The 14,966-nt window shown below is 30.8% G+C and overlaps 2 protein-coding genes across 3 annotated transcripts in view; one reads left to right on the top strand and one right to left on the bottom strand.

Moving 5' to 3' along the window:
- Window positions 1–127: 127 nt before the first annotated feature.
- Window positions 128–6,392, top strand: LOC134720623 (transmembrane protein 70, mitochondrial-like). 2 transcript variants are annotated; one of them, XM_063582982.1, is made up of 2 exons: window positions 128–182; window positions 5,458–6,380. In XM_063582982.1, the coding sequence occupies exon 2, from the start codon at window positions 5,476–5,478 to the stop codon at window positions 6,151–6,153; it is 678 nt and encodes a 225-aa protein (XP_063439052.1). In that variant the 5' UTR covers window positions 128–182; window positions 5,458–5,475; the 3' UTR covers window positions 6,154–6,380. The 2 variants fall into 2 exon arrangements, with proteins under 2 accessions (XP_063439052.1, XP_063439053.1); XM_063582983.1 differs by having other exon boundaries at window positions 144–178; window positions 5,458–6,392.
- Window positions 6,393–11,600: 5,208 nt separating this feature from the next.
- The window catches only part of LOC134720622 (neural-cadherin-like), a 57,282-nt gene continuing 53,916 nt past the window's right edge, over window positions 11,601–14,966 (bottom strand). The window contains exon 35 of the mRNA XM_063582981.1: window positions 11,601–14,564. Coding sequence (XP_063439051.1) covers window positions 14,317–14,564 — 248 coding nt within the window. The 3' untranslated portion in view covers window positions 11,601–14,316. The remainder of the gene's footprint in view (window positions 14,565–14,966) is intronic.

Genomic DNA, 14,966 nt, shown 5'->3' with positions numbered 1-14,966 from the left:
GTTTTGAATTTAATATTGAATGCATAAAGGTGCAATATTCCGTCACCTTATATTTGCAGTAAGTAAAAATATATGTTATCGTATCCACACCGAAGGCTGCTCTGACAATTACATTTGACACTTCCGGGCTAAATATTGACCTTAACATGTTAATTTAGTTTTTTGACAACGCTCGTCTGTAGGTAAGTTTACTTTAAATATAAAACTGTTATCTGACTTTCTTTGTAACGAGCCGTTTTTTTTTCACTGATAAAAAATTTGACCTTTCTTTTCTTCACTTTTAGAAAAATTCAACCGTTGTTTTTTTGGGGGTCATTTCAACATTAATTTGAAATACTTACTTTAGGGAACAGTCATTATTTATCAGCTGAGGGGGTCGGTTCAAATTTTCACATCAAAAAGTTTTGTTGGCAACCCCCCCATAATTTTTATGAACGACATAATGACCCCCCCTTAAAATGATGTTACATAAGTATGACCCCCCCTACTAAAACAAATCCCTATTAATTAACAGTGGGCAAATAACTATGGGAAGAATGTGGACATTGACACTATCTGTTAGCGAGTATGCATGGCAGAAAGAAATTTTCCCTGATTGCAGTCATTTTCTTTGATTTTGTACTTATTTTTTATATTACATTCTACAATTATAAGTTCCTCTAGTATCTTCCGTTCCTCTTTTCTATTATTTAGTATAAGTAGCTTGAACTTATTAATTTAATAAAGCAGTTCTGGGAACAGTATATCTAACAATATATATGTTCCTGAGCAGTTTGACTGCATGTTAGCAGTCATTTTAATAACTGATATTCTCTTACTATTTTCAAATATTTTTTATTGGATAAAGCAAAAAAACTGTAAGGTAATTTATATTCCCTTGATGTTCATCATGACCTTCAATGTTCTTTAAATTTGTTTTGAAGCTGATGGAACTGATTTTGGTTAATATTTTTCAGGTTAATTCTACTTTGAAAAAAACAGCCTGAATACATGAAATATCACATCGATTTTTTTTCAGATTTTTTTTTCTTGAAACACGAATTTCTGACACATGCAAGAAGAAAAAAAGACAAAATAAACATTTAAATTAAAAAAATATAGATCGCAATTTAACTCGAAAGTTCGTGTACAGAAAGAAGGAAAATGTCTCAATATATTTAATGCCTTTATTAAAATTTTAAAGTTTTATAAATGTTTCGTGGATTTTAATTTTCTAATGATATAGTTCAAGGGAGTGCAACTTATGGTTCTGGTCCGTCCTGCTTCAAATATGAATATACAGTAACATGATGTTGGAGCTTATATTTATATATATTTATCATGTATATATAGGTTTATTATTATAAGAACATTCAATTTCATTTCAATGTGGAAATGTTTTACAAAATCCCTGAGTGTACTGTTTTTTGTTTGTGAACGCCATGCTACCCATCAAAATTAAAGGCCCTTACTTGAATCAATAAATATTCTTTATCTTAATCGATAACTTTGTAATAATTTAATAAATTAATAATATCTATATAATTATCAAATGATTTTAGAATGTACACACCTTTAACAGTCCTACATCTATCCTAAGAAATATCATCAACATGATTTTAACACTTTAGAAAGTTGGAATAAACATGTTCAACTGCATGTTCAGAAACTTTTCATGTTTTATACAGTTGTTAATCTTATGATTTGGTTGTAAATTTTCACATCCTATGGATAATGAACCATAACAAATCAGTGATTAGATAAATAAATAAAATAAATAAATAAATAAATAAATAAATAATCTTTATTTTAAGAGGATGATCCCATTAGTTAAAACTAATCTTCCTGAGAGTCCTCAAAATAATAATAACATAGTTATAAATACAAACAGTATAATAAAGTTATATTATACACAATATACAATTGTATTGAAATAATAATGAAAATGCATATTAATTTGCACAATTGATGAAAAATTTATTTATTTATTTATTTATGTATAAATAATCTTTATTTTAAGAGGATGATCCCATTAGTTAAAACTAATCTTCCTGAGAGTCCTCAAAATAATAATAACATAGTTATAAATACAAACAGTATAATAAAGTTATATTATACACAATATACAATTGTATTGAAATAATAATGAAAATGCATATTAATTTGCACAATTGATGAAAAATTTATTTATTTATTTATTTATGTATATTGTCCAGCTAACACGACTTCCGCACATCAGAGAAAGACGTTATACTAGTAGTTGATCTACCTCTCAGTTATATGACAGTGTTGTTAAGTTTTGTTTGTCTTTGCGCCTTTATTATTTTTCTGTTATGAATTATTTTCACCCTTCGAGATACACTACAAATGAGAGATTGGGCATCCTATCAAAGGTTTTAAAATGACAGAAATCATCAAAGAGATTGCACACTTACTTACAATATCGTCAACAATTTATATACTTGACAGACATAAAAACTTTCATTATGTGACCCCCCCAGTAAAATAAAAATTTTGATGGCAACCCCCCCAGCTGTGTGATTTTTTTGGTAATAACCCCCCCTAAAATGCACCGACCCCCTCAGCTGATAAATAATGACTGTTCCCTTATCCAGAGACATATAATACAACATTATATGTCTCTGCTTTATCTGCTTATACAGTGATATCCTTTAGAAAAAGCATATCTTTTTTTGGTATATGGGTTCTAGAGATAAGATAATTTTATCCTGAATAAATCGTCATCATGTGTGTTTTTTGTTGATCTTTTCATATAAATGCGGGTCTGCCTAGTCCTATAACATATGACCTAGAGGGCATTATTCACTATTTCTATTTGCTGTTCTGTAACGGGAGTGGAAGTTTCCACTGGCTTCGTTTTCCCGTTGTCTACCCAAGTTGTGGGATATCGGACAAAGTACGTAAAACTACGTGAATATAAACAAGATGTTTATTTGAAGACAAACATTATGGTTGAACATACGATTCTGACATAAATACATATTATACTGAAATACGGTGGTGGCTAGTCTACTTGTATAAATAAAGTTTCCATTACAAGCCAAAGTATGAGCGTCCGCTCATTTTAAATCCTTAGTGTAGACTGCCCCGAACCCGGTGAGTGACGTCATACTTATAGTTCCTAGGGACAACGAGCCCGGCCGGGCACGTGCCAGAACAGGAAGTCCTGACAAGGATAATTTCATGGCCGGTCTCGGAAGAAAGAGTTACGGAACTATAAGTAATTCTAAAGTTAACCAATTTCCCCAAATAGATAGAATAAACAAGTAAACAAAGTGACCACCATTACAGTTCTGATATTTTCTTTTTACTATCAATGTGCCACCCAACTCGAGAATAAAATTTTCTTAAAGTGATGGATTAACTATTTCTTTCGCACAAGTAAGTAATTTTTTTAATAGTTTTTGTGCTCAAGTTATTTAAAATGATATTTGGCCCGTTAAATATTGGACCTAGAAAGAAGATTGAAGCAATTTTGTTCCGACCTGAAATCATGTCGGAAAGTGCTAAAGGAATTTAACGTATCTCGATATGAGTTCGTATTCCAAAAAAATAAAAAATGAAAATATCAGTATAAAAACGTTAAAAATTGAATAAGAATGCGAAGTCATATGTTATAGGACTAGTCTGTTGGCCCTGATTCACATGAATTCTGGTCAATCGGCACCTGGTCAAATCGGCACCTAGTCAAATTGGCACATTCGTCTTCATAGTTGTTTAAGGCTGTTTTGCCCTTGGGTCAGTTTAAGGAGGCTCGAGGGTATAAAAATTTTAGAAAAAAATTTAACATTGGGTTTTCATTACAAATTTTATGTGTTACCTTTTGTAGTTGTTACTTTATCATATGGTACAAAAATCATTCAAAACAATTAATTTGTGTTGGCCCCAAATGCGTTTTAAAATGTATACATTATTGAAAAAGTTCCAAATTATCTCCCTTTGTTGGAAAAATGCCATATTTTTGCTTTAAAATTGAAATATCTTTTTCAACTCATCGGTGACCTATATTTTTTAATTTAATTTCCATATAAGCTGTACTTAAACTAAATTATTGTAAAATTTGAGCGATTTCTGTAATAAATTTCGTTTTTTATTTCGATATTAACTTTATTTCTTCTATTACTCCAACAGAAAAAGCCCACTTTTACACACATGTATGCTTCTTTTGAAGGCAGATTGTGAGCGCAAATGAACGGTGACCCCAATTTTTTATTTGATTTTTCTATTAACTTGAAGATAAAGTTCATTTATAGAAAAATGTAGAGAAATCCTATATAAATGATTTAGACCCGCGAACCCCCTTAACTAGTTTTATATACCTCTTTTCGTCCTGGGTTAAACATCATTGCAACAATTCCGTAAAAATTAGGTCAATTAAAAAAACAGTTAAAATGTTGGATGCTGTTTTGACAATAAAAAGAAAGATGTCAATTTCGAAAAATGTAGATGGACAGATATTTGGTTATTTGAAAACAGGACCAAAAATTAAGAATCTACATACACAGTTAGATTCGGCATATAAAAGAACCCCAATTATTCAATTTTTGATGAAATCAAACAAAGTTTAATTTTTGACCCTTTGGGCCCCTTATTCCTAAACTGTTGGGACCCAAACTCCCAAAATCAATACCAACCTTCCTTTTATGGTCATAAACCTTGTGTTTAAATTTTATAGATTTCTATTTACCTATAATACTAAAGTTATGGTGCGAAAACCAAGAAAAATGCTTATTTGGGCCTCTTTTTGGCCCCTAATTCCTCAACTGTTCAGACCTCAACTCCCAAAATCAATACCAACCTTCCTTTTGTGGTCATAAACCTTGTGGTTAAATTCCATTGATTTCTATTTACTTAAACTAAAGTAATTGTGCAAAAACCAAGAATAATGCTTATTTGGGCCCTTTTTTGGCCCCTAATTCCTAAACTGTTGGAACCAAAACTCCCAAAATCAATCCTAACCTTCCTTTTCTGGTCATAAACCTTATGTCAAAATTTCATAGATTTCTATTTTTTTAAACTAAAGTTATTGTGCGGAATCCAAGAAAATGCTTCTTTGGGCCCTTTTTGTCCCCTCATTCCTAAAATGTTGGGATCAAAACTCCCAAAATCAATCCCAACCTTCCTTTTGTGGTCATAAACCTTGTGTTAAAATTTCATAGATTTCTATTCACTTTTACTTAAGTTAGAGTGTGAAAACTGAAAGTATTCGGACGATGACGACGACACAGACAACGACGCCAACTTGATAGCAATATATGACCAAATCTTTTTCAATTTTTGCGGTCATATAAAAACTGAACTCTGACTGAGCAATACAGGCTTTATTGTGTCAAATCTTGTTGACACTTGTAAATCATTGCTTTCTTTTGTCATATACACGTAGTATTAATACAATAATAATGTTCCTTTTTTTTATTGAAATGTAATAATAATACGCTAATGATTTTTTCATTTCAGATTTACATGTAAACAAATATGCTGGTCCAACGACTGATATCAAATGGTACAAGGGTCTTATACAAAGTAGCCACCAACCAGAATGTTTGCTCTCAACTACAACCATTTAAGTGTAGAGTTATCTCCCTTACTTGTAGAACCATGGCAACACAAATTCCATTAGATCCAATGTGTAAAAAACCTGTATATCATCCCAAGAAAGGAGATTTAATTTATGCAGGACCAAACAACTCAACTGTGTTTTTATGTAAAGCTGTTTCATTGGGAACATGTGTATTCAGTGCTGCACTTCAGCCGTATCTGTACATGATTGGTGATACACTTCCCGTACCGTTATTAGTGGCAGGGATGGGGTCATTAGGATTTTTTATGTTTGGAACAACAGCACTGATGCATTTCGTAACCAAAAGATACATAACATACATATACTTCAACCGTAAAAATAAGACATTTACAGCAGGTCGGTTTACATTCTTTCTACGAAATAAAGAAATGGAGTACACGACTAAAGATGTTGTGGTTCCAGATGTTGCAGGAATTTTTACAACCTTGAAGATCAAAGGAAAACCATTTATGGCATTTGATGAGCATTTCTTAGACTATGATGTGTTTATACATATGTTGGGATATGACAAGCCAATGAAATGGAAGTTCAAATCTGAAATTGAATCGGAAAAAGAAAAAGAAAAAGAATAAAAAAATATTTCAAGTTAAATCGAATCTTATTTTTATAAATACATGTAATGGCCTATCATATATTCTCTAAAAGATAGAAACGTTTATAAGAAATTTGATGTAAGAGTGCATATGCACACGTATGTTGCATGCTATACTTTGAACTCCTGAACGGTAAAAGTCAAAATCGTCATTATTGAACTTGACTTCTTTTTTGTCATCAGTAACAACATATTAAAATTTGAAAAGCTTTGGTTGAATGGTTCATGAGAAAATGCACAGACACAAATTGAAACACCATTTTTCAATGTTTCAAGAACCATAACTCCTGAACGGTAAAAGTCAAAATCGTCATTATTGAACTTGACCTCCATTTAGTCATCAGTTACAACATATTAAAATTTGGGAAGCTTTGGTAGAACAGTTCATGCGTAAATGCACGGACACGACTGGAAACGCCATTTTACCATCTTTCAAGAACCATAACTTCTGAACGGTAAAAGTCAAAATCATCATTATTAAACTTGACCTCTATTTTATCATCAGTAACAACATATTAGAATTTAAAAAGCTTTGGTTGAATGGTTCATGAGAAAATGCATGGACATGACTGGAAACACCATTTTTCAATCTTTCAAGAACCATAACTCCTGAACGGTAAAAGTCAAAATTGTCATTAAAGAACTTGACCTCCATTTTGTCACCAGTAACAACATATTAAAATTTGGGAAGCTTTGGTAGAACAGTTCATGTGTAAATGCATGGACACGACTGGAAACACCATTTTTCAATCTTTCAAGAACCATAACTCCTGAACGGTAAAAGTCAAAATTGCTATTATTGAACTTGACCTTCATTTAGTTGTCAGTAACAACATATTAAAATTTTAAAAGCTTTGGTTGAATGGTTCATGAGTTAATGCACGGACAACATTTGATTGCCGCCCGCCCGCCGAGCATCCCCAAATCAATAACCGACATTTTTGTCACAAAAATACAGTTAAAAACTTAAAACTGATCCATGAAAATGAGGTAAAGGTTAGACAAAACCTGCCAGTCGGACTTTACAAACATTCCATATACCAAATATAGTTTATTGGTCATGGATCCAAAAAATTAGGTCAAGTTTATCTACTCTGACAGTAGTTTGCCCCTCTGAGTTTTTCAGTTTGTAAAATATCATATCCTGGAAAGTTCATTTGCACTACTATATTTTATTCAAAGGTCAAAACAAAGGGATGTGCAGCATATTTATAACATTTACATGCGTTTAACTTCCAAGTTTGAACTTCTACTAAAATTCTTTACTATTTTACTTTGAGTCTGAAAATTCAATTTGTCAGTTTTTATACAGGTTAAATTTGTAAGTTGTTACATATAAGAAGATTTGGTAGGAGTGCCAATGACATAACTCTCCATCCAAGTCAAGGCCGTAGGGCATGTCCATTTAAAGTGAGGCAATTCGAGCGAGGCGAAAAAATTTTGAGCCTTTTTTTTTAGGGTGGTTTCGGATGCCTGAAACAGGAGAAGCTTATTCAAGCAGAACCATCTATAATAAAAAAAAAAAAAATATAACAGAAATGAGTTTTTTTTATTAACTAGCCTAGTAAGTAACAAATCAAGTTTTAATATTAAAGTTAATCTCTGTTGGTCAACTAAAACTTTCCGATTCTCCTGTGACCTATACTATCGAAATACTTCAACACACGTTCTTATGTATATATATGTATGTATGTCCAACAGCAAGTTATAAGCTTCTAAAAGACGAGCATCTATAAGAATATATTTATTATACATAATCATTAACCATAAGAAAAGGTACAGAGAAAAATATTGTTACTTAATCGGATTTTTTACGTTCTAATGTCACAAGTGATCAGACGTTATCTGTATCTGTAAACATTCCGCTGGAAGACCTACCTGGACATATTATTCTGCTAGAAGACCTATACCTGGACACATTATTCTATCAATTTTTAAGTCATTGCTTTGACCTACCGGGGTTCGAACCCATGACCTACCGGGGTTCGAACCCATGACCTACCGCACTAGAATCAATGGAAGTTTTCGAACACGCTAGCATACAATCAGACAATGCTGATCATAAACAGAAAAAGAAACACGAAAAAAATATTTTCAAACAATACCAAAAATATATTTCATACTTTTATAAAAGATGAATAAAAATCAAGAATTGCCTATACATTAAAGACTTCTGATTTTGTTTAAATTAATAATGAATAATTATTATGTTTTTGGCCAATGAATTAATTTAGTGTAAATATTGACAACTATAGCATAACGATTTAAAAATAAACCAAGGAAAGTAAATAAGCCAGCATACTTAATAGGGGTTGTTTATACTCATGAGTTACATTTTTCATATTTAATTTTTTCTCTTTAAAGAACCCATCCTCCACCAGTTTTGTAACGACATTAAGATTTGTTTCAACTTTTTATTATTAATTTTTTTTTATCGTCATCGCCATGATAAAAGCTGCAATCGCTGCTGCAGATTTGACACATTGTATGTAGTAGTGTGCCGGTAGATAATTTGAAAGGCGAAACTCATATTGATAATGTAAAATACATAATTAAAAAAAAACAAACGACACTTTAAAAGTTTGGTCGTTGTTTCAAAAGTGAGGCATTTGCCTCATTTGCCTCCATTACGCTACGGCCCTGCAAGTCACCATTTGTCAAAGTAAACCATTATAAATTAAGGTACGGTCCTCAACATGGAGTCGTGGCTAACATTAACAGCAAGGTATATACAGCCTCAAAAGTGACTAGTGTAATACTATCAATGAGATGTAAAATACATATCATATCTGGGAACCAGTAAGTAAACAAAACAAAACAATAATGAATATTAAACATATCTCCGTGAAGCAGCCTTAGAACCATTTAAATGAGTTCAAGGACTTTAAATTTGATGGATGGAAACAACTTAACATAAGGTATCTGCATATAAGAAATGAAGGATCCAGATCTTCTTCCTTTTCTTATTATAAAACTTTATACAAATAGATTATGCTGTTACTGCTGCTGGATTGTAATACACCAGTCGCAGGCTAGACACAAATTAGAAAAGAAATTGTGTCTGGCAATGTGCAGGGTTCCAGTAATATGACAGTTGTTATCCATTCATTTGATGTGTTTGAGCTTTGGATTTTGCCATTAGATTAGGGCCTTTTTGTTATGAATTCTCCTTGGCATTCAGTTTTTTTGTTATTTTACTTTTTCATGGATTCTCTCCTGGAATAATACATATGGTCAAACTATTGGTCTTCATTTCATATCTATTATTCACCTCCTGAATTATATTTTTTCTAGGCTGGAAGTATGGATCATGAAATTTAACAGACATGTGTGTACATGTATTTGTGAAGACTGTGTATCAATCCACAATTGATGAAGTAGGTTAATTTTTTTGCTGTGTTGAAGACCCATTGTCGGCCTTGGGCAGTTGTCTGCTCTTTGGTCGGGTTGTTTTCTATTTGACATATTCCCCATTTTCATTCGCAATTTTAATGTGTTCATACACATGTACATATTACCATTTGGTGAAAAAGTCTTAAATGTGTTGTGGTCACTATGTTGTTAACAGATAACATGGACCTTAAGTCCTGCCCGCTTGACTCCTGAAAGGCTAAAATAGACCTTTAGTCTTGGTGGGTTAAAATTGATGTGGCATTCCTTGTTAACAGCCTCAGTCTCACTGAAGCAAAACAAACAAGTCAAAAGTTCTTTCATCACTTTATTTTACTCCAAATGTGGAAAAAATTAAGATACTAAAAATAGGTCCTAACTTAATTTACATATCAACATCCCCATGACAACAGAAATGATCTTAAGTTACACTGGTAATATTATACACACAAGTTATTTTTAATAAGAATTGATTGTGTTATGTCATATTTAAAATTAAAAAAATCGTTGTATAAAAAATGAATATTGCCTTTTCAAATGAATGAAACTATGACTGCTTTATCAAATATTTTATATTTACAAATATTATAAAATGATAAAACTTTTCTTCTGTAATGCAATATTTTGGAAATGAACATTAGAGACAAGATTTTTTAATTTATAGAATACTGAATAACAGCATATACATTTTAAAACAATTGTGTTGTTCATGAAAATTATGTAATAATACTTTCAATAAATTATGCATTCTCATAAAAACGTATATAAAATTAATAAAACATTATGTGAACAAAAATTAAATTAGAAAATGGAAAAGCTGCAAAAAATCACAATGAAATGTTGATTTGTTTTGTCATGGGGATGTTGATATAAAGTCGTGATGATGAATACAAAATGTAAATGTGATATGTGTGCTGTACAATGTGCACTAAACATGTATACACAATCAACATGGAAGCACCATTTACGGTAAAATAAGCACAAGTTTGTACATGACTAGATTGTAATGAATTATTACCCTCTATAATGGAAGGATTATGGAAGATGATAAAGGGTAGATAAATTAATTATTACCCTCAATGATACATAGTAAAGGGTAGATAAATGAACTATTACCCTCTATAATGGAAGGATGACGGCAGATGATCAATGATACATAATAAAGGGAAACAACTTAAAGTATTACCCTAGATCAGGTGAAGTATAGCACTAAAGGTACTAAGATGACATTTTATGCTAATCAAAAAGTACTTAAATACTTTGAAATTTAAAAATTTACAAGGAAGATTAATTCAGACGGCAATAGTTTATCTTTGATTAAATGTATTTCTTCCGGAGATTTAAAAGGAAAATAAATGAGTTAACTTCAGAGATTATTATCTTGTCCTTTTACTATTCTGTATCTCCCTAATTAGTTCTGGAACAGTACAAATAATTTAATATTCCATTAAAGTAGTCTGAATAGATCACACAATTAATCTCAATACTTATTCTGTAAGTAAAGAAAAAAATCAACGTTCTACGTAGAGACAGATGCTTGTAGTTGAGGACAGGACACATACTTCATTTAATTTATAAAGTGGAATGCAGGATGATTTTAAATAACAACATGCAAATCATAATTAAAATGAATAAATTATTAATAAGATATGAATGATTTAACAATAACTTGCACAATATCTAGCTCAACATGTTTACATCAAAAAGATCTCTGTTTTCACCAAACACATCGGGTGTGTTTGGATATATACACAAAATATCAAACCATAGGTACCTATGGGTAACCATAGGCCGCCTCAGGCGTATATCCAAACACACCCAATATCACACAAGAATTGTGCTTAATCTTCTCTAATGATGGAAAAGACATTTTAAGTTAAAAAGATAATCATTTAAACTGAATAATAAAGTTTTAATGAAAACAGAGATTATTTTGATTGGCTCACAAAATATTTTCTTTCCTATGTACAAAAGCACATTATTACACAAACACACACTGTATATATTAAAAACTTCATTCATACTTAACTTTATGTAAATTTGAGTGTAACAGCAATTATACAGAAAACAACACCCAATTTTTTTGAATTTGCGATTTTGAAAGTCTTAATAATGGAAGAATCTAAAGTTCTATAATATCTTTCAACATTATAAATCTGAGACAAAATGTTTCAATTTTTCTGAACTAATTAAATATTTGATTTAATTATTGCAATGCAACTATGAATGAATGGAGACCACAACCAAATGACAAAATACCCAAATGACCTGTAGAGATCACTATTCAGTCTTTCAACAATAAAAAAAAGCACATTTATATTAATTTGATGTAAAAGTATTCAATCTAATTTCAGATACTTGGTAAAATGACATATCATGAAATAGGTTTAAGGACAGACAACAAAATCAATAAATTCAGAAACGCAAAGATTTAACTACATTCATAATACGATCTGAAGAAAAACAAACATAATTCTAACTATAAAATTCAAACTTTTCACAACCTTTTTTTCCAACATGTATACATTCTCACGGTACTTATATCTCCAAATTCTTGCAGTATATACAAAGAACTGCAGAGTTTAGAATTTCAAAACTATACATACATCATAAAAAACAACAAACGATGATATCTCTGTGGAACAATTTTGACAAATGACAGCTTGATATGTATATGAAGAATGCTAATTACCCCTATGTGATTAAGATAATTTCAAACAGCACATGAAATTCTAATAAATGTACTTCATTTTTGGTATTGGAGCATGTTTATGTTCTACATTTCATATTCTATATAAATACAGATCTTTTTATCATCATGGTTCACATTAGAAAGTTTATAATATGAAAATAACATGTACCTATAAAAGCTGGCTACAACCTGAACATTAATTTAAAGAACAAATTATTACAAAATAGATTTATTGACGGAAGGTTAATGCTACTTCAGCTATGCAAAGGCTAACAGATAAGTTCTAGCATTTACAAATCAAATGAAAAATCTGCAAAAAAATATTTTAGAAAAAAAAAATGTAAAATATTGCCACAACCTTGAAAATAATACTGACTTATAGAGACAACTTACATTGCTGAGTTATTGCAACTAAAAATCTACAATATAAATATACAACACAACACGACTATGTAATATTGCACTATTCTCACAACCTAATCTATTTCTGTAATCTAAATTTGCTTTTGTTGCTAATTAGGAATTTTTTTTATCTAACAAGTGTATTCACAAATATTTAACTAAAATTTCAAACAGCAATATTGAGCTAAATGACAGCACTTTTTTGTAATGTTATTTTTAGTAACATTTTGGCCAAAAACATTCAAATTAAGGCATTACTACTTGTACAACATATATAGTAACCACGGTAATCATCGGCAAGAAATTATTAGGCTCGTAAGTCTATGGCTAGGTGGGGTATAATAATCAAAAGGACATATATTATCTGATTGTTTTTAAACTGGGTTATTTTCCAAAACAAATGTATGGAAGGTTTGCAAGTTTTTAAACATTGAATAAAGTATTAAAAGTAGGGTTACAGGACTCTTTAGAAAGCTAATACTTGGATGTAAAAAAAAAGCCTTACAATCCATACACATTTTGCAAAAATACCCATTTATCTTAAAATAGAACTGGACCATTAATTGGGTGTCTTATAACAATTCATGAAAGGCAAAAAATGTCTCATTCGATGTATGATTTGATGGTATCAAAAATAGAAAACATTTGGACAATGATAATAATAATGATTATATGTTGTAACACAGCATCACATTTAATTTGATTTCAAATACATGTGAAATTATTTGGTCTGATATATCATGTTTCTAAAAACATGATTGATTCGAAACATGATTGATGTCAAAACTTTCATTTATATAAACTAAACAATCTTTAATCACATATAACAATGGTATAAAGCTTTATGATTAATTAAAACTTTGCTTGTAAAGACTTCCTTTGAAACAAAATAACCCTTCTTCTCTACAAAATCTTTCATGTCTTCAATTCTGATGTACAAATGTCATTTCACAAGTGGACGTCATATTATGAGTTAAAGTATTCTTGAACACTGAGTTGTATAATACAGCTTTGATTTTCATAAGAGTTAAAGCAATATATATCAGTATTGTTTTACATGTAATAACATACTAACATGAAAGGATTTAATATACCCATAGAACTGAACAGAGATATCTTTAGTTTAGATCTCACATAAATTGTGTTCATTGTCTCTGTTGTATTTTTCTTCGGAATGTTAAATTATTTTCCCAGTTTATGTACGCATGACTAAATATAGGAATACAACAAGACAGACTTTTCTAACGTCATTTTGGTTTATTCCGTTTTTATAATGTTGCTTTAACATTTCTTTACATAAGAACAGTTTATCTTCTTGTATCACATATTTAAGGATTTTTTTATGTAGAAAACTGATTGGTGCATTTCTAGAGTTTAACATGTATAAACTGGTTGATTTTGATTACATATTTACAAAGGAAATTGTTCATGTAAAAAACTGAATGGTGTATTTGTGTATGTTGCATCTAGAGTTTAACATGTATGAACTGGTTGATTGTGACACATAAGTTTGTGAGATTTGATCTCATTGTGTTAATACATTAATTCTCTCCCTAGACACAGGTTGATTTATACAAATGTTTAAGATGATCTGAGATTAAATCTCCTCTAGATACAATGTAATGATAAGGGGGTGCAAATGTCTTTGGTCATCTCATGCTACAAATCCTCCTCTCCCTCTCCCCCTCCATACATATTGGCTAACTTAGAAAACTTTGGACCCCAGTCCTCTAAATAATTATAGTCTTGGTCCCCATCAGTTGATGTGTTAAGAGAACTAAGAGAACCAACGTCTGTGTCCCCACCCTCATAGGCAAACTCCATGACGTTATCATGTGGTGGACCATCTTCATCTGCTTTGTCTAGTCTGTCGTGAATAAAGTGCTCTACACCCTCTCCATAAGGACCTAAAATTAAAAGGAAACAATCAACTTTTAAGCCTATGAACATATACATTTTTTTTGTTTTTTGTTTGTTTTAGATATATCTGTGTTTGCACTGGCGTATTTTCTGTGAAAAAGTGGTACATTTTTTTTCATGAAACTCTGATTGTGTACGAAAGTTTTGTATAATTTCTATTATGGCAAACAAGAAACCAGATAATTAAAAGAAGTGCCACTTATAAGAATTTATACTGCACTCGTTCTATTTGAGCAGTCAAAATGTGTTAACCGTATATTTCTATGTCATATACAGTCACTGACCTGATATCACTTTTACTCATGAATATTTAGATAGAAATTGTCGAAATTATATTTAATTATTCATACAACCTCTTCAACCTGTTCTTGTTTCCAATGTAAACAACG

The sequence above is a fragment of the Mytilus trossulus genome, chromosome 6, assembly GCF_036588685.1.
Source record: "Mytilus trossulus isolate FHL-02 chromosome 6, PNRI_Mtr1.1.1.hap1, whole genome shotgun sequence".
Classification (NCBI taxonomy): domain Eukaryota; kingdom Metazoa; phylum Mollusca; class Bivalvia; order Mytilida; family Mytilidae; genus Mytilus; species Mytilus trossulus.
This window is presented reverse-complemented; position numbering and strand designations above follow the sequence as displayed.

Bases quoted from the DNA above. Each gene is read 5' to 3' on its own strand.
- LOC134720623 (XM_063582983.1), top strand. From the start codon at position 5,476: ATGCTGGTCCAACGACTGATATCAAATGGTACAAGGGTCTTATACAAA.